An 18,363-nucleotide genomic window follows, 5' to 3' on the forward strand; every position below is an offset into this window, starting at 1 on the left:
ATGCAATGTTGATCGTAAACAGATCAAGCAACTGACAGAATCTATGGATGGAAGGCTTTTGAGTGTCATGGTAAAGAAAGGTGGCTATATTGGTCACTGATTTGTTTTTGGTTTTGTTTTTGAATGTCAGAAATGTTTATTTCTAAACTTTGTTGTATTGGTTTACCTGGTGAAAATATACAAGTGAGATGGGTATATATTTGTTTTTTATTAAGTTGCCTAATAATTAATAATAGTAAAAACTAATAACAGTAATAGTTACCTGCACAAACAGATATTCTCCTAAGATAGCCAAATCTAAAAAAACCCACTCCAACTTCCAAAAATATTAAGCTTTGATATTTATGAGTCTTTTGGGTTGATTGAGAACATAGTTGTTGTTCAATAATAAAAAGAATCCTCTCAAATACAACTTGCCTAATAATTCTGCACACACTGTATATATATATAAATCAATATATGTTTGTGGATTCGGCTATTGCACAGCACACACCGCTTGTCTGCTTGCTGTGGAGCAGTGGAATTGTGTTCTCTGGAATGATGATGCTTTATCCAATACCTTTGGGATGAGATGGAAAGTTGAGGATGGATGAGGTGGTGATTAGGACTGTCACAATAAATATGCCATTGACTTATTGTAATCTTTTTATACTATAGTTTTTATTTTATTTATGTATCATTTATTTAGTATATCATTTTTTTTTACATTCCAATTAAAGTGTCTGAATATTCTTGATAATGTGAAGTGTGTTGAATAAAAAAAAATGCAACTACATGATTACACTATTAAATTATAATAATATCAGTGGTTTGAAATGGCAACAACAATATCAATATAGTTTATCGCAATTATTTCTAAAACAAAAACAATTAGACTTAGTGGTGATCATCCAACATCCTCACCTCACCAGTGCTTCTGTTGCTATATAGTTAGTTAGTTATGTATCTGTTTAGTTATTTAATTTATTTAGCTAATTATTTTAAGCTGTTCTTTGATATAAACAGTAAGTATGTGACTTTAGTTTGGGGCAAATGTTTTCTTGCCGTTTCACAACCCCATTAAAAACCTTATTATTTTGCCTCAGAATAGAACACGCAGATTTTCCAATTATGGTGGGCTTTGGGTAAAGAAACATGGGCTCTGCTTTTAATGGCTGGTTTACGCTGCCAACACAGCTTGCAGCCGTATAGCATAGCTCAGCTTAGCTTAGAACTGTAACATATTTTCTGTTCTGCAGTTAGCTAGCTGAAGAGATTGCATGGGGTCTGCTAGGGGTAGCCACTCTAAAAGCTCCAGCATGCTGGATAACAACGCTGGCCCTTACTTCAGTCACCTGGCATTAGTTTTGAGCCCTTGTAAAGGCTACACTGGATAACAGCATCTGTCCATGCTTCAGTCACATGGTGTTGGCCTTGAGCTGCTTCAAATGCTCCCGTGTGTCGGACAGCAGCACTGGTTCTTGCCTTGGTTTCCTGGCGTTAGCTTTTAGGCTTCAGTCCTTCAGATTAGTCCTTACTTTGGCCACCCTAGCATTAACGTCTAGCCTTTTTAGCCTCGCTTCCATATTCTCCTGAAGTAGCTGTTGCATTTAGCCTCTAGCCAGGACACAACAGAGTTTGAGGTTCACAATTTGTCACTTTCATGTACCAGACTCTTATTATTCAACTATTACAAGATTAATAGTTTTCCATCCGAGTGCTTCTTTAAAAGATTCTTTTAGAAAAAGCAATGGTTTCATAATTCCAATGCGATGAATGTTCTTTCACTGGCTCAATGGTTTTTTGGATAGATGGTTCTTTAAAAAATCTTTAAGACCAATAGAGGTTCTACTGTTGAGAAGAACCCGTTTTCAGCACTGTATATTGTCAGGGCTCCAACAACCTAAAAGAAAGCTAAGTCAAATAAATAGCTGCACTTTTTATTACCCTTGTGTCTCAAAATGAAAACATAGGTAATTAATTATGTGCAGACAAATATAAATAATTATAATTTACTCATAATGACTTGCAACCTCTTAAACTCTTAAACTTTTATCACATCCTTAAGATTATTTTTCAGTAATGACATGGAAAACAATGCAGACTGACTGAGGTATTCTTAAATTACAGGAGTGAGGAATGCAAGTCTGTACCCACTGGTGGTTCCTTAGAATTTATTTATAAGATTTAAAGCCCTGCATAAAGAAGTGGAATGAACTTTCTTCATGACATAACTAATGCTAAAATGCAGCGCAATACTATGATATATCTGACATAAGACATCATAGTATTGTTGAAACCCATTTACAGGTTCTAATCCTGGCATTAGCCATTATTTCTGAATGGCTTTGAATAGGTGGTACCTGTTCTAAAATATATTTGGTCAGAACTGTTGCTGTGTATTGATTTGAAAGAGCTATGTGAAGCTAGAGGCTCTTCTTTGTGGTGACTCCATCTAACCACCAGCACCTGTTCATCATCCCAGCACACCTGCTCCTCGTTCTGGATCACCAGTCAAGGCCCCTGCATTGACTCTACATAGCTACCCTTAGTGTGAGGTCTTGCCCTTTCTGCAGCCCTATACTGGTCAGCGTAGTCTGCTTATGACCTTTGTTTGTTTCATTATATCTCTCTTCACGCTCCGATATATCTGTTTACTGACCTGCACCTGGTTGCCAGCCTGATCGTTACAGCTCAGCTGTGATATAGAAAAGCAGGACTTTCTGTGGACCAGGCACTGATACAGACCACTATTATATATAGCCTCACTGTGTACCCCCTGGGGTGTGTCTTATACTTCCTTTCATAATACCGGTGTGTTTATTTACTGGTTAATTTAGTTCTTAGTAAGAAATGTATAATTGCATGCAAATGTCTGGGGACCCTGGTCAAAATTCCCGTTATGGTTAATAGTTTAGTGTTATTTTTTTTTAAAAAAGCAAAGGAGCACCCTGCAAATGTTTGGACACCTCATCTTTACAAAGGTCTCAGACTTTAAAGCAACACTATGTAGCATGTTCACCTAAAATAGCAGCTTTAAAATAATTGTGATCCTCCACTGACTGTTATAGTGGCGCTGGCATTGCTCCTCTGGGCTCGGCGTGCCGCTAACTGCACTATGCAACTTTGGTGGAGCAGACAGAATAGCATTCATGAGAACTGTATAACGCTGTGTAAGTCATATTTGGGTAATATCATGTACATTACTCCACTGCCTGAGTATGAACCACATGTTTCAGTGATGGTTCTTTATCTCGCAGTTCGCTCCAGAAAAATGTGTCCTTTAGGGATAGCTTAAAGCGCGGATTACACTTCCTGACTGTAGGGGAAAAAATGCCCATTTTCCATAGTGTTGCTTTAATTCACTTTTTGGGGCTTTAGAAATATACTGACTCCTCAAACCTTGTATCAACAACCAGGAACCATTGGCTCCTCTAAGCAGCTGCCTAAATGAAAAGTAAAAAACTGATGTCTGATGCACTTTGAAAACAAGAGCTTCAGACTGATAAAGTTATGTACTGTATGTTTGGAGAAAAAAGTGCAGAGTTGTATTAAAGAACCCAAAACACCTCGCCATCTGTACAAAAAAAAAAAAGCTAGAGATGAAAAGAGGAAGGCTTCTACAGCGGGATTTTAAACACACTTTAAAATCCACAATGGACGACCTCAAGAGGCATCCGCTGCCGGTTTTTTTTCCATGGCCCTCACAGTCCCCCGATCTAACCATCATTGAAAAGCTGTGAATAGACCTCAAAAGAGCAGTCCATGCATCTGACAGCCGGAAGCTTTTTGTAAAGAAACTGAAAACCCATCTCTGAGTACAATAGGGAATATGTTAGTCAGACAGGAGGAGTTTCAGTGGCCTTTCTCTGAGGCTTCAGTTGTTGAATGACTGTATTCATCATTCCCAATAAAAGGCTTTACGAGTCATTACATGCCTTATGAGTCCTTGATCACTAATTGTAATTCATTACAAATAGGATCTAATTTTAATACATCATAAACACTTGTTGAGATTTGTTGTTTTCTGAAGTTCAGACTGATTTGGGAAAGATTTTAGGGGTTCTGCATCCTTTGCCTGGGACAACCTACAGAATGAACTTAAGATTTAAGATACTGTACAGTTGAACAGTGTTAAGGCTATGGTGAAGTCAATGTAGATATTTTATGTATGATGCTTTTTGTAATTAGTTTAATGTGGGTTTTTTTGTTGTAACTTTGTAACAATCTTGACCAGGTGTCTCTTATAAAAGAGATCTGTGATCTCAGTAGGATTATTCTGGTTAAATGAAGGCCAGGAAGACCATGCACATTCGATTCAGGCACAGTTAAATACATCAGTATCTTCTTTAATTACAGCTTGGCACAATGTCTGTGGAGTGTGATGCCTGACACAGAAAATCAAACCTACATGTCCTTGATACATTAGCTCGTTCGTGTGAAGGACAGTAGGAAACTTTAACCCACACCTTCGCAGCTATGACATGTGACTCGCTTTGTGATTGTGTCAATGAGAAACTCATTAAACATGATTCTTCTCATTGATAAGTTGCTATAAAGACCTTAAAGTCCTTCACACGCAAGAGTCAGGCAATTTGTCCGTTTATTTTATATTGCTCATATTTAGGTCTCTGCCACCCCACCAGTGTGCTTTCAAGAGCCATCCTTGCACATAAAGGCTCACACGGATTGAATAAGCATGCAGGAAAAAAGGCAGACTTTTGAGGAGATTTATGGTGTCAGGTCATGGCTTGATAATGCTGCTGATTTTGAATTCCTTCAGTAAGACGGAGGTGTCTGTGACTGCTCCAGATCCTATGCCTGTGGGCATGCTGCATTATCAAAAGAACACTTTTTCTATGATTGGAGGCTGTCTGAGGTCACACAGCTGCTTTTGGATATAATAACCAAAGGTCAAACCTTGTTGGAAGATGCTATAATACATCTCTTATCCCTAGCCTGAGTCGAGAATTTAGTTTAGACAGTGTGATGCGAGTGACACAGCCACACTACACTATCACCGACGTAAGACACGGTTAAGAGCTACTGTGTTGATGTACTAGGGTATTGTGGATTCTTTAATTACGGGAACTTTTATTTGCCTGGGTTATAAATTCATGTTTGAAATACTTTCTAACAAAATAAAAATATATGGTATTAAATATGGTATTTAAATTAAATATGGCATTTAATTCATTATGATTTCCATTTGTTTTTGTGTTTAAAACATCAATACATTGCTATTTGGCCTCGTGCCCAATCCAGCCGTTGAAACTTCAAGGGCATGTGTGCTTTTATAATAACTTAAACAGGCATCTCCTGTATCCAACTTGTATAATTTTAACAATATATTACTGTCCCTAAATGACCTATGATTTCTGTACTGAGTTTTTTTTTTTAGTTTATGTTGTAACCTTGGAAACAAAGCCTAAAAGGGGAGCCCATGTCAACCATGAGAGAAGAGTGACATTTTGATGTGTGGAAAGAAATTTTTGAAGAGTAATTTAGTATGTACTCCTCCTGATCATGGAGTAGATCCATTCAGCGGCACTATACTGTTACAGCAATGTTTGATGAGAAAATTGTATACTAGCTATTGACAAGTCTTGACACTGGTGATGACAGGTTTTCAGTTTCACAATCAGTAAATGTTTAACTGTTTAGAAATAAAAATTAAATACATCACTTCCTAAAACTATTTTTGAGTTTTTCAGTCAGTATGACCGTAAGAGCTCTAAAGAATTTGTGCACTATGCCACTTAACAAATAAAAAGGTGCATGTATTTGTCACTGTACACATTTAACCCATCTGTGGTAGTAAACACACACACACACTAGTGACTAGGGGCAGTGAGTACACACACACACACACACACACACAGAGCGGTGGGCAGCCAACTCCAGCGCCCGGGGAGCAGAGAGGGTAAAGGGCCTTGCTAAAAGGCAGCTTGCCGAGCCCTGGTATCGAACCCACAACCTTGTTATCAATAGCACGGTGCTCTAACCGCTGAGCCACCACTGCCCCTGCTAAATGACTAAATAATGTCATTATATATAAAGCTCGGTTTTAAACTTAACTGAGTCTACTTTAAAACAAAGGAACATTGTCTTGACATAATGAAAATAGAAATGATTGGTTATTATTATTTTTTTTTTCAAAGTTAAGATAATAAGAACCCCATGAATTGACCTATGACTAGGCCTAAACAACAGTGGCGACGCAGAACTTGGAGCAAAACACACTTCCCAGTCTGTGGTTTGCTATGAGCCTTCACTGCTCGTCACACCCGTGACACCCTCACTACTGTTATATGTTACTCATTGATTCTCTGTCCTGTTGAAGTGTAGGATTGCACTTATTGTTTTTGCACTTCTTTCAGCCTGAGCTCATGTACGTCTGAGCTCATGTACGTCTGAGCTCATGTACGTCTGAGCTCATGTCGTTTGCTGCTGCTATATAGAGAGAAACCGGATCAGCCCTAGTTAAGTGAGCACAAAGTCAATAGATAGATTGTTAGTGATGCTCTGAGAAGGTGAGGCTCATCCAGTGGAGACAGTATTTCATTTCAGTTGAATCACACATTGGACCTACACTGAACATTTAGTTACAGCTGTATTTGACTCGTGAGGATTTATTCATTTATGTTATATAGGGGGGGCAGGCATGGCCTGAGAAATGGGCTTAGGACCAGAAGGTCAGCGCTTCAATCCCATGGACGAGCACGGCCGAGGTGCCCTTGAGGAAGGCACCTAACCCTCAATTGCTCCCTGGACACAGAGGTGGCTGCCTACTGCTCTGTGTGTGTGTGTGTGTGTGCGCCAACTGGATGGATTAAATGCAGGCTAAAATCAGTTGCACTGCTGTGCAATAGCCATAAATGATGCATGTAGCATCTGGCCAACTGCATTTTGAAGAGTGTAAAAGTGCACATGGCCCTAAATTCAGATTTTCCTCACTGGAGCTCTGCTGTAATCAGGCTGCAGTGTGTAGATCCTAGTCTTATTTTTCCCGGCACTAGTCTCCGCCTCTCTCTCTCTCTCTCTCTCTCTCTCTCTCTCTCTCTCTCTCTCTCTCTCTCTCTCTCTCTCATCTCTCTCTCTCTCTCTCTCTCTCTCTCTCTCTCTCTCTCTCTCTCTCTCTCTCTCTCTCTCTCTCTCTCTCTCTCTCTCTCTCTCTCTCTCTCTCTCTCTCTCTCTCTCTCTGAACTTGATACCTACTCCAGCTCCTGGCTTTATTTTTTTTTTTTTCCCACCGCATCCCGCTAAAGCCCGCCTCCTGTGCTATGATTGGCTAAAAATGTCACTTCTTGCCCGCGGACTGGTTAGAAGTGTCCCTCTCCTGCTTTAAGATTGGCTAGCCTTCCTCGTGCTGTGATTGGCCAGTAGTTTAATACTCCCAAGCAGCGACGGGATTGGCTTTTGAGAGTTCATGAACTACCAGCCAATCCTGGCGCCGGAGGGCGGGGCGTGTCGGAATACGGGTGGGGAAAAAAGGCCACTCCACACACGGCTGTCCCAGTGGAGGAGCCCAACCTCCCTGCAAGTCAGAAAACTTTGCCCTGCAGGGGGAAAGAAAAAGAGCGGAGAGGAGCGAAGCCGAGCCCAGACATTAAGTGGAAATCGAGGAACTATAAAACCACCCCGGTTGTTGGCCCGCAGCGGGGTGAAGCGAAGGGGCAGGCCGAAAATAAAAAGAGAAAAGCCTGAAGGATGTGGGTCTGGTACCTCCTGCTCGGTTCGGGGACGGGCTCCAGCTCGGTCGGTAAGTCCACATGCTAAGTGTACGTAGGCCACGCAGTGTTTGAAGATGTGAACCGGGGCTTGGGGACGTGTGGACGTGTGTCCTCGGTCCTAACTTTACTATAACTAGCTAACTAACTACTAACAAACACGGTAGCGTGAAGTCCCTCACTGATGTGGCGCTAACGGTTTGAACGGGGGGGGTGTTTGAGGAGCGACTCTTTCTCTCTGGTCTTTCTGCTGCATGTCGTGAACAAGTTGGAGCTCATTTAAAGGGCCAACGTCTCCAAAAGCTCCAGAGGAGTGAGGCGTGTGAGAGAGCTGTGGGAGGCTGTTTGCTGTGGTGTGTTTGCGTCAGCTCCGTAGTGTTTACACTGAGTGTGTGAGTGTGTGTGAGAGAGGGTATGGTTGCACTGTAGTGAGAAGAAGTCCATTTGGTCCTCTTGGTACTAACGAGTGGAGTGGGGACTGTAGCTACCTCCGGGTATCAGGAGCTTGGGTCTCAGTGTTAGCTACCTGACAGGTTTTTAAAAGGGGTTTTAAAGGGCTTCCATTCAATCCCTCACTCCTCCTCCTCCTCCTCCTCCTCCTCTGTTCGTGCCGTCTTGTTTCCATAGTCAGGGACTTCTCTCTGGTTGAGCTGCACCGATGGAGCAACAGATGGCTGCTTCCTGCCAGGTAGTGATAAGCCCCGTCCCACGTGTCTCTGAAGGCCTGTGTAGTAGAACAGGCTGCTACAAACGTCCAGAGAGCCTTTTCTCATCAGAGCTTTGATCCCTGCCCTGTCACTCAGCTGCTGATGGTGCAGGATTTGGAATTGCTTCAGATCATCCCATTCCTGCATTGCTTTTGCATCCATACCGTTTTGTTTGTCTTTTTCTCTGCAGAGTTTGAGTAGAAACGGTAGGAATCTATGAGAATGACATCATGATTAGAAATCAGCAGATATTTGCTGAACAGAGAAAGGATCAGGGTCTGACGCATTTCTAACTAGTGGAATTTCCAACTGTAATACTTTTGAGTGTGAAACAGCAGCCCAACAACAGACCACATACACAGTCAGCGGGGCTGAAAAAGTGACTGAATGAAAGTTAAGGGCTGAGTTTCCCAAAACCATATTGGCACAAAGACGATTCTTCAGTGGACTAGTGAGCATCACACTGACCTCTCTCTCTCTCTTTCTCTCTCTGTACCGGTTAAGGTGCTTTCATCAAACTGGGCCCTGCTTAGCTTCGATTTAGAGCTCCAGAAACGACCCTTGGTCCAACAATGTCATTCATTGTGTTTATGATGGCAGCCAAAAGTAGTGGTTAAATGATGAACATATGCAAGACATATACTCAATATCTCAACACAGCGCTGATTCATGAAGGACCAGTGGAAATTGAGTTGTGGTATCTTTTCCGGTGTGGAGGTTTTAGTCTGATAGTTGAGGGTGTATTTATTTTATTCCAGACAAGCAGAATGTTTAGGGATGCTGGACTTATGCATTAAATGATCTGCATTTCATTTCATCTCACTATATTTAGAAATAAGTGTTCATGCTAATCCAAGTGGATTCTGATCCAGTTTCCAAATCTGATGTGTTATATTATTATGATCAGATGAAAAATATTGGATTTCAGTAAGTTAATTCCCATATCGGTGCATCCCTAGTAAACAGTGGTGGAATTGGATAAGGTTTTCAGTGGAGATGGTGGGGTAGTGGTAGTGGGACATCTTGAGATATCTCTAATACTATAAATACACTTAACTAAAATTTTATTGTATAAAATTTATTGTATTATTGAGCAGGGCCATAGAAGAACCACTTATGTTCCATAGAGAACCATGTTAAGTTAGTAAAAGCGATGTGTGAGTGTAAAAAACTTGAGTGGTCCAGCGGACTAAGGCGCTGTCACTATGATCAGAGGACTGCTGGTTCAAATCCTGATCGAGATGTTGCATCTGCAGCAGTTGGAAAATGAGTGGCTTGACTGTGTGTGCATCAGAGGGGGTGTGCGTTGGTCCTTCCTCTCTAGTTTCGGGGGCATTGCGTGTGATAGGGGATGCGTACGTATGGGTTGGGTAATTGGATTTCCAAATTGGGGAGAAATGGGTGACAAAACCAAATAAGTGACAAATGACAAAAACAAAAGTGATTTTTGGATTTTTGAACTGTGGTGTAGGGTGACCTCCCCCCTGCATCTCACCCCAAATTGAGCCCAGAGCATAAACAACAGAGCAGAAATTATTCTGGCCTGATGAGAGCAGAGTGTCAGAATGTCTTTGCTGTGTGTCTGTTGAAGGTCATTTACACACCACAGCCGTTTAATCCTGAGATCATTTGGTGGCTATATAAAGAGTCATGTCATGGCCATGGGCTACCAAGGAGACCATGTACCCAGCTCTAAATGGGAAGGCTCCACTATAGTGACATGGAAACTGTTCACCTTCACGTTGCAGTGCTAGACTGAGTAAAGAGTATCCTTGAGTCTTCCTGGATTGTCCGTGACGCGGTTGTGTATTGGAGTATCCACAATTCATGTGTTTTAATCTGCATTTTGGTGATGTAGGGTTAGGGTTGCAAAGGGGTGGAAAATTTCAGATACGTTTTCCAGTAAATTAGCGGTAACTAAAGCTCGGGAACTTATAAATATTCCAGATTGTAAGCTTTCCATGGAAATTTTGGGAGCTTTGGGAATTTATTGGAATTAGTAGGAAATATTGGAACTATATCATACACTATCATCAATGTACTGTTTTTTTTTTTTGTCAACAGCAGACATGAAGGCATTACAAATACAATAAAACTTACCACAGGAATAAACTGGTAATTATGGGAGTTAAGAGGAATTGATGGGAATAAAATGGGAGTATTGTAAGCTAAACATGAGAAACAAGGATGGCCTATTCCTACTCCTATTCCTATTGAGTTGAATGGAATGAAATCTGATCAGTTCTATCAGCACAATTGGACGTCAACATCCAAAACCTCTTTTCTGACTGCACAAAAAATTCACTGCCACATATTCGCCTTTCAGATATTTCCCTTAACAGCAGAGCTGCATCCTGGGAGAAACTGATAGTGGAGGACATGTTTTGTGTTATTTCTGTGGGATGTCATTTCCATTTGTTCGGTAAAAGACACTGAACTTTCCTGATAGCTTTTACAGAAGGCGGATGTTTCCACTTCCCTCCCTAAAATTGATATAGGCTGTTACCCATAGAGTCATATTGTGACAGATACTTTTTGGGATACCGCTTTTGAAGAGGCTACTGGCCCAATGTTTGCAATGTCAAAAAAATCTTGTGTATTTTCTCAAACCTATATACTTTCCCATTATTCTATTCATCAGAACAGTGCAGTGTAAAACACTGGCCATTTCAAGGATCAGTACCAGCGATATGAGATTAGTTCCACATAGTGAAGGATATTGTTTTTGGTAAGAAAGCCCATCTCGTCCCATTGATTTCTCCTTTGAAGTTGCCATGCGCTGCTTGTGTCAAATACTAATGGTTCCATTTCTCTGTGCTTAGGTCTGTATGTCTGAAAGGTTGAATACGCCATTCATGGGGAGATCGAATGTGCGATTGATGTGAAGCACTGACCCTCTTATTAGAAGTCATGTTAGGGTACCTTGCTCTTGCACTGCGAGTTGTCATTGGGCTTTTGGACGACCACTAAAACTAAAGTTAGAACCAAATGTAGTACAAAAACTATAGTTCTAGTCTTAAGAAAGAAGCATGCTAATAACGTTGTTTATTACTCAACCAAGCATGCTGTCATGTGTTGTGATTTACGTACACTTTTTATTTTTATTTTTTTTGTTTTTTGTTTTCGTCTTCTTCCCATATACATTTTTTTGTGACGGAAACAGAGCTGGTCTTCCATTTTCATATATGGCAATTAGGGCGTGTGCCAAAAAGTACATTTACTTACATTTATTTACTTTACTTACATTTACATGAAGTGAGCTTCTCTCCAAATAATTAGCTTATAGCCTAGCACGGATCCCCACTCATTTTCCTGACCTGTACATCGTCACATGTTTACATTCTCCTTCTGTGGACATTGGCACTGGAAAACCCACAGCCACGAGACCAGGTCCTGGAGGTGGTGGGCTGTTCTCCAGTATCTTCAACACCCTATTCTCCTGGACTGGCCATCAAATTGCTGCTTTAGTTATTGAAAGACTTTCGCTAGTGGCCTGGTGGAAGTAAAAATTGGGGTTGTAAATATCACAAGTCAGGACTGTTGCATTACAGTTTTTACAGTTTTGGGGAATTTACTAATTTTCCAAGCCTGTACTGGTGTTTGAGGTTCATGGTAGACCTGCGCGATACTAGGGAAGAAATAAACATTGCAATACATTTTCCTATAATATATATTGTGATATGAAAATTCTGGATTTTTTTTTACCACATTTCTGCAGAGGGCAATGATCCAACATGTCATTAGTACTAATAATGCACTCTGTGTATTGAAGACTGGAGTAGCATAAAGGATATTTGCTAGATATTATCTGCCTCTGGTGGATACGTCATGAAATTACATCATGAATGTCAGCAGTGCAAATTATGCCTTTTGTATCAAATGAAGTGTTTGATTTATTTGCCTTATGTGTGCAGCCCTAGTTCACTGTGTCAGTTCTGTGTACTGAACTGTCATTATTCAACTATGCCAATGGCAAATAGGGCACCATTACCCTATGTTAGTAGTGTATTATTTTATTTTGCAGCATACATTCTAGCTTATAGCAAGCAGTGGCCTGCTTTGGCCACCATTAAAAGCAGCAAGCCTTTCAGAGCTAGCAATTACTGCTGGATTGTTAAGTTCACAGCAAGGCCATTCAAGTTCAGTTTAAAGCCTTTCATGGACGTTATATGGTGTTCTAAATCAAATAATTCTTAGCAGAAAATGTTCAGACAGAGCTTTTTAAAGACTGCCCATGCAGATGACATCTCATGCTTGAAAAGAAGCCGGATGAACTTCTACAATGGTATTTAATTGACAGGACCTTGGTTTGAGAAAACAAGGAAAGACTAGGCAAACAAATCAACTTTTCAGAGTTGACAGATGATGAGTGGTTAGATAGAAGGCTCAACCCTGGTTGGACAGCTGTTGATGATTAGATTTTTTTTTTCTTGGGCAACCCAAGACTGCATCTCATAAAAAGGCCACTAGACAAACACATACAACAAACATACTCCCACATAAAAACTGACCCCTCCACATATACTTTTAGAATTTTACTTTCTGTCCATCCGAATCAATCCAGGAATCCAGGGCCATCCAGGGAAACCAGGACATCTGGAAGTTCACGCTGGACCCAAGCCTCAGTAAAAACCAGCAAACATGAATTCCTACATTGGTGGTAAGAAATTGTAGCGGCTCATAGTTTATCCAGTTTATTCGTCAGTTGTTGGGCGTTGCCGAAAAACGGTTGAAGGAATGGGATGTTTGTGGGGTCTGCACACACAACAACTGCTCCAGCTTATCTTGCGGGACAGGAAAGTTGGAATAACGCAGCACGAGAAGAGCGTCCCTCGTGTAACGCCACAGTTGCCTCCCGGAGGTAATGTACAAACGCATGCCGACATGAGTCCAAAAATTCCTCTTCCTACGAGTAGCAGTCTGTTAAAGTGAGCCATCGTGCACAAGGATCAGCACAAACAGACTAACAAACAAACAATGCAGACAAAAACAGACTGCGGTATGAGAGCCCGAGTCGCAACAGAGCTTTTTTCTTATTATTGAGGCCTGTTTTAATTGTAGCATCACATGGATAGTTCCCTATAAGCAAAAACAGCAGCCTGTGATTGGCAATTCTGCATGCCAGTCAACAGGCCCTTTGCTGCCAAAGCTCTGGTGTCAGGAAAGAGAACCCGGCGACACCGCGACTCTGTAGATTCATGTGAGCTTGGCTTTGAGATACAGATTTATTGATTTATCTATTTATTAATTTGTTTTTGATCCTAGCAACACGGAATCAGTTAATCATTTTTTTTGCGAGTTGTGATTGTGAGTTCACGCAAGAACTGCTCAGATAGTTGATTACTCATTCTCAGCCCTGCACTGCAGCCCGAACCCTTATTATATTTATTCACAGTCCAACAAACTGCACAGAGATGCTCCGCTTAAAACGAACAAAATCTGATCAGGGAAATGTGCAGTTCGTCGCTTTAATTACACGCCTGCTGCTGAGTAGCTTCATTTGCGTGCACACTTGACTGCTTATTGATGGGTTTCTGCTGCTTGCAGTGTCTTGACGTGTCCCACTGTGACAGGGTTAATGAACAGGTTATATGTACTTAAGGTAACTATTGTAGTTGCTTACAGCTGCACCACAGCAACCTGCTCCTTCCCTCAAAGGTCTCCCTCCGCCTGCGTTTTCTAATGAATGGTGTCCGCAGAGGAAGAAAAAAAAAAAATGCTCCAATGAAAGATGAAAAGAGGCAATAAAATCTTCATTCAGTTCCTCAATTAAATCCCAATCGATGTGCAGTGTAGCCTGCACCCTTGTGTTGTATAGTAATGTGTCATTGATGTGTTTTGCATGACTCCATGGAGGCGAGAGCAAACAAGGGGTGATTAAAGTAGAGATCTGAAGCTAGAAAAAGTATTGCTATTAAGTTTGTATTGACCAGCGCTGCAACGTGATGCGAGCCTAAAAGGGCAGACCTTTAAGGATGTCAGCTGAACGGGGCTTGAGCCTGGTCTGAAATCGACCCGGGGCAGCGGAGCCCTCGCTAATTGCCTGATGCTGACTCGACTCTGACCAGGTGCTCCACACTCTCTGTTGGGAAGACTGGCTTTCATCTGTGATCTTTATGTGCTGACATTGCCTCCTGGGTTTGGGTTTGGTTGTATGTTTGTTTCTGTAACCGCTAAGGTTAGGAGCTAAAGAGTGGAAGATGGTCCTGAGTCAGTGTAAACGAGCAGCTTAAAACCTCTCCAGACTACACTGTATATCTTTTTTTTTTTTTTTTTTCTTCAGTTCCACATTTAAAAATACTTGGTAACAATCAGTTTCAGTTTTGTTCAGATTTTTCATGCATGCACTTTTTATTCTGGTTAAATCTAACTCTGCTTCGTTTTCACCTTTGGTGCACTTCGTTTGGGCAAGGGTGAACACAGTAATTGCGCTCTAATGTGAACCAAAACAACTGTAACAACAATAATGCTATTAGAGTATTTTTCCATTCATATTCGTATTCATATTCTGTGTTGTGAATGTCACACATAGTGTCCGGGACTGGCAGTTTAAATCCGGAGTCAGTACATTTGTAAAAATCAGTCCGCACAAGCAAAAGCGGCTGAAAAAATATCCCACCCCCTACCTTCAGCCCTCGTTGCAAATCCACTCCCCTAACACCCAAACATGCTCGGCCTGACAAATCCTGACAGATAGCGTTGGAGCTACATCACCTCATTCCTGTTCAAATGTCCTGTTCAGAGCCAGTATAGACTAACAAATAAAAGGCATCATATGACACATATGAAACTATAGTGCAGATATCGTCCAACATACAGATTAGCTAGCATCAGAATTCTGCATAATACATATGTAGCTGAATAGCTGCATTAGATCTATCAAATCCCCCCTCAAACAAAACAAAACCAGTCCAACTAATTAACAGATCAACAGAAAAAGAGCAGCTTTGGGCCTTTCAAGTCCCGTAGTGCATGACTTCTCAATATATGATGGACTCCAAATGAGTATGCACTAGAGAAGGAGACTGGCCACTGGTTAAAACATTAATGGGGGTGCTTGTAACGCTCGACATTGCGTCTATTTACAGATAAAGTCCAGCCCTTTAACCTTAAAGGAGCCAATTAGCTTGCTGGTTGCTCAGCAAGAAGAGGAACCCCCACCTCGATGTGATGATCTACGCAAGAGCAATAGACACAACAAGGCATTATTGAGTTGAACTTTACAAACTACTCATGAGGTTTTAGTCAGATTTCATCAGTGATTTCAGATGTTCTGTAAAATGATAATCTGATCAGTTTCCAGTGTTTTGTGTCTCTCCCCTTTCGTAAATATAGAAGCCTGGTCTCGTATGACTGGAAATAACTGCCTGGCGGCATTGCAAAGATGGCCACTGAGTGAACAGACCTGCCTATAAGGACTTTGGTACACACTGTCTGCATATGTGGGCAGGGACGTGAGGTAGGCAGATAGATGGGGAGGCAGGCCATCCAATTTATTTAAATTAAATGATTGGATGGGGTTTTGCAGTCACGTGGCCTCCACAGCTAGTGATTTTTATTGTTGTTATTGAAAGAGCATTTGGTTTATTGATTGCTATCAATATGTACAGAGCTAATTCTGCTTTATCTGTCGTGTGTACTTTTCCGTTTCCGATTGTTTTGGATAAAAATAAAGCTATACAATACAATAAAAATTTTATGGCATTCAGTTTTCTTGGGTAGTTAGGATTTGCAGTACTGTGTGGTGATGGAACAAAAGAAGGTCCAATCACAACAATCTGAAAGCCTGTAACTTTCCCTTTTATGTTAGTTTAATCATCAAGCTAAAATATTGTAAAATGATGTTTAGTATGTGGCGAATATCAGGAAATTGCCATTAATTCCACTCAGCATTTCAGCCAGTTTGAGCCACTTGTGCAGATTCACAGCAGGAATTCAGTTTCTCTCTACGTGTGAGATATTTCAACAAGACTCAGCATCAGGACAAAGTTCCTCCGTCTCCGCATCCCGAGGGAAACGCACATGACCCCGAGCTATCTGACCCTGGGACGTTCCAAGTATTGACTTTGCCATCAGTGTCAGCGATTCTGTGAACATTCCTCAGTCTCAGTTCAAAGAGGAGCTCTGTTTGGAGGCTTTGACTCTCTGATGAATCTTTTGTTGTTGTTGTTGTTTTGACATTCTGAAAGGACATTTCATGTACAGCTTTTCTCAGCAATAATTGAGTCCACGGGCTGTGCATGCAGATTGAGTCCAGCTGTGTGTGTGTGTGTCGTCTCCATGAAAAGATGGAACAGAGAGGGCTGGTTTCTTGCTTCTTCATGGAAAACTGAAGATAATAGGGATGCATTGATTTGATTTAGGGAGTTTTAGGGCCGATCCTGATTCGGGATTCTAGTTTTAGACGAATTTTGCCTATAAAAGCAACAGACAACAACCACTAACATAGTTTGCTTGCTAGCATTGCGGTAAAACACAGGCTTAACACATGTACTGATAGTACACACGGCATTCAATCCCAGCTCACAGTTCCAGATCGCGGCTTAGGAGCGCATATCAGCCGTATATCAGATCCTGCCATTGGGAAGCATTCTCAGAGCAGCCCGTCGCCCTTCTATACTGTCTCTGTGTGACCCATTAGAAGAACTCTGTGTGTGCTGACTGAGTTGAAGACTTGTTGGAGGCCATGTTTTTATTCAGCAGCAGTGACCAGTGTCTGCATTGTTTATTTATCTCCATTGCCTTCAGAATGGTTTCTACTGAACGTTAGCTATGCCATTGAGCTCCTCTCCCCTTTTCTAATTCTTTGTATTTATCATTTGTCTTCAGGAACGTGCGTCAACACTCCCCATATTGTGTGTGTGTGTGAGTGTGTGTGTGTGTGTGTGTGTGTTTGTGAGAGAGCTGGGCGAGGAGTGTGCCAGAAAAGCTGGGCCTCCTGCTGTCGTTCTGATCGGCGTTCATTTGCTTTGTTGTGTCACACCACATGTGGACGTGCAGGAGCTATTTCAGACTCTACATCCAGAGAGAGAGAAAGAGTGAGAGGTGAGGTAAACAAGCAGATTACATCTCTAGTAAATATGCTGTTTTAAATAGAATTTAAATAGAAACTCATCAGCAGCTGTCACCAACTTTTTGCTAAATATTCCCCAATGTGCCTGAGAAATCATTTCTAATGCTGGACTTAATAAGGTCAAAAATGAGGATGAAATAAGGCCTCCTATCTGATCAGGACCATGTATCCGACTGTGGTTTAGTTTCATCTAATATAAATGCTAATTGTCCAGTCTTTGACTTGCCCTTTTTTTATACAACCACAGTGTCACAGTGCAGAGATAACTACCATTAATACCATTAACAGCATAATAGGAGGGCAGTCATGCTGGTGCTGGCGTTTAGCTGCTGATGTCATATTGTCAGGTTGAATGAATTCTCTCACACTCACTAAACTACTAGTTCATGTGTTACCTGTTGTGTCCAGATACCCATCAAGGTGCCCTAGAATGTCAAACTACATTTCCCTTGGCAAAGGTAAGTAATGAGAGAATGTGGAACCTCTAACACGGTTAAAAAAATCTGGCGTCACCAAATCAGATCTGGGAAACATGTTAATTTCAGAAAAAACCCAGAGAAGCAGGCAGGTGCTAGGCTAAAAGCTAACCCAGCTACAGTCTTTTATGATCCAACACAGTGCTGTAAACCAGCCAATAAAAGCAGAGCTTATAATTTTTTTTAACAAGCCACCATAAAAGGATTCCTATAGTTAGCAATTAGCTAATATATGTAATAATATATATTTTATTATATTTTTATATAATTTATTTTAGATTTAATTTTAGTAGCTTTAGTTAAAGGGGTAGCAGCTATTAAATCTTCAAAGGTTTGTGACTTGATTATCATTATCACATACCAGAAGTCAACCAAAAGTTGCAATAATGAAAAGTATA

At 41.1% G+C, this 18,363-nt stretch overlaps 1 protein-coding gene across 1 annotated transcript in view; it reads left to right on the forward strand.

Annotated features, from left to right (window-relative positions):
• Window positions 1-7,510: 7,510 nt before the first annotated feature.
• ldlrad3 (low density lipoprotein receptor class A domain containing 3) overlaps window positions 7,511-18,363 on the forward strand; it is a 106,067-nt gene continuing 95,214 nt past the window's right edge. Inside the window, exon 1 of the mRNA XM_072670037.1 lies at window positions 7,511-7,741. Within this exon, the coding sequence (XP_072526138.1) occupies window positions 7,690-7,741 (52 nt within the window). The 5' untranslated portion in view covers window positions 7,511-7,689. The remainder of the gene's footprint in view (window positions 7,742-18,363) is intronic.

This window comes from Salminus brasiliensis, chromosome 2 (assembly GCF_030463535.1).
Source record: "Salminus brasiliensis chromosome 2, fSalBra1.hap2, whole genome shotgun sequence".
In the NCBI taxonomy this organism is placed as follows: Eukaryota; Metazoa; Chordata; class Actinopteri; order Characiformes; family Bryconidae; genus Salminus; species Salminus brasiliensis.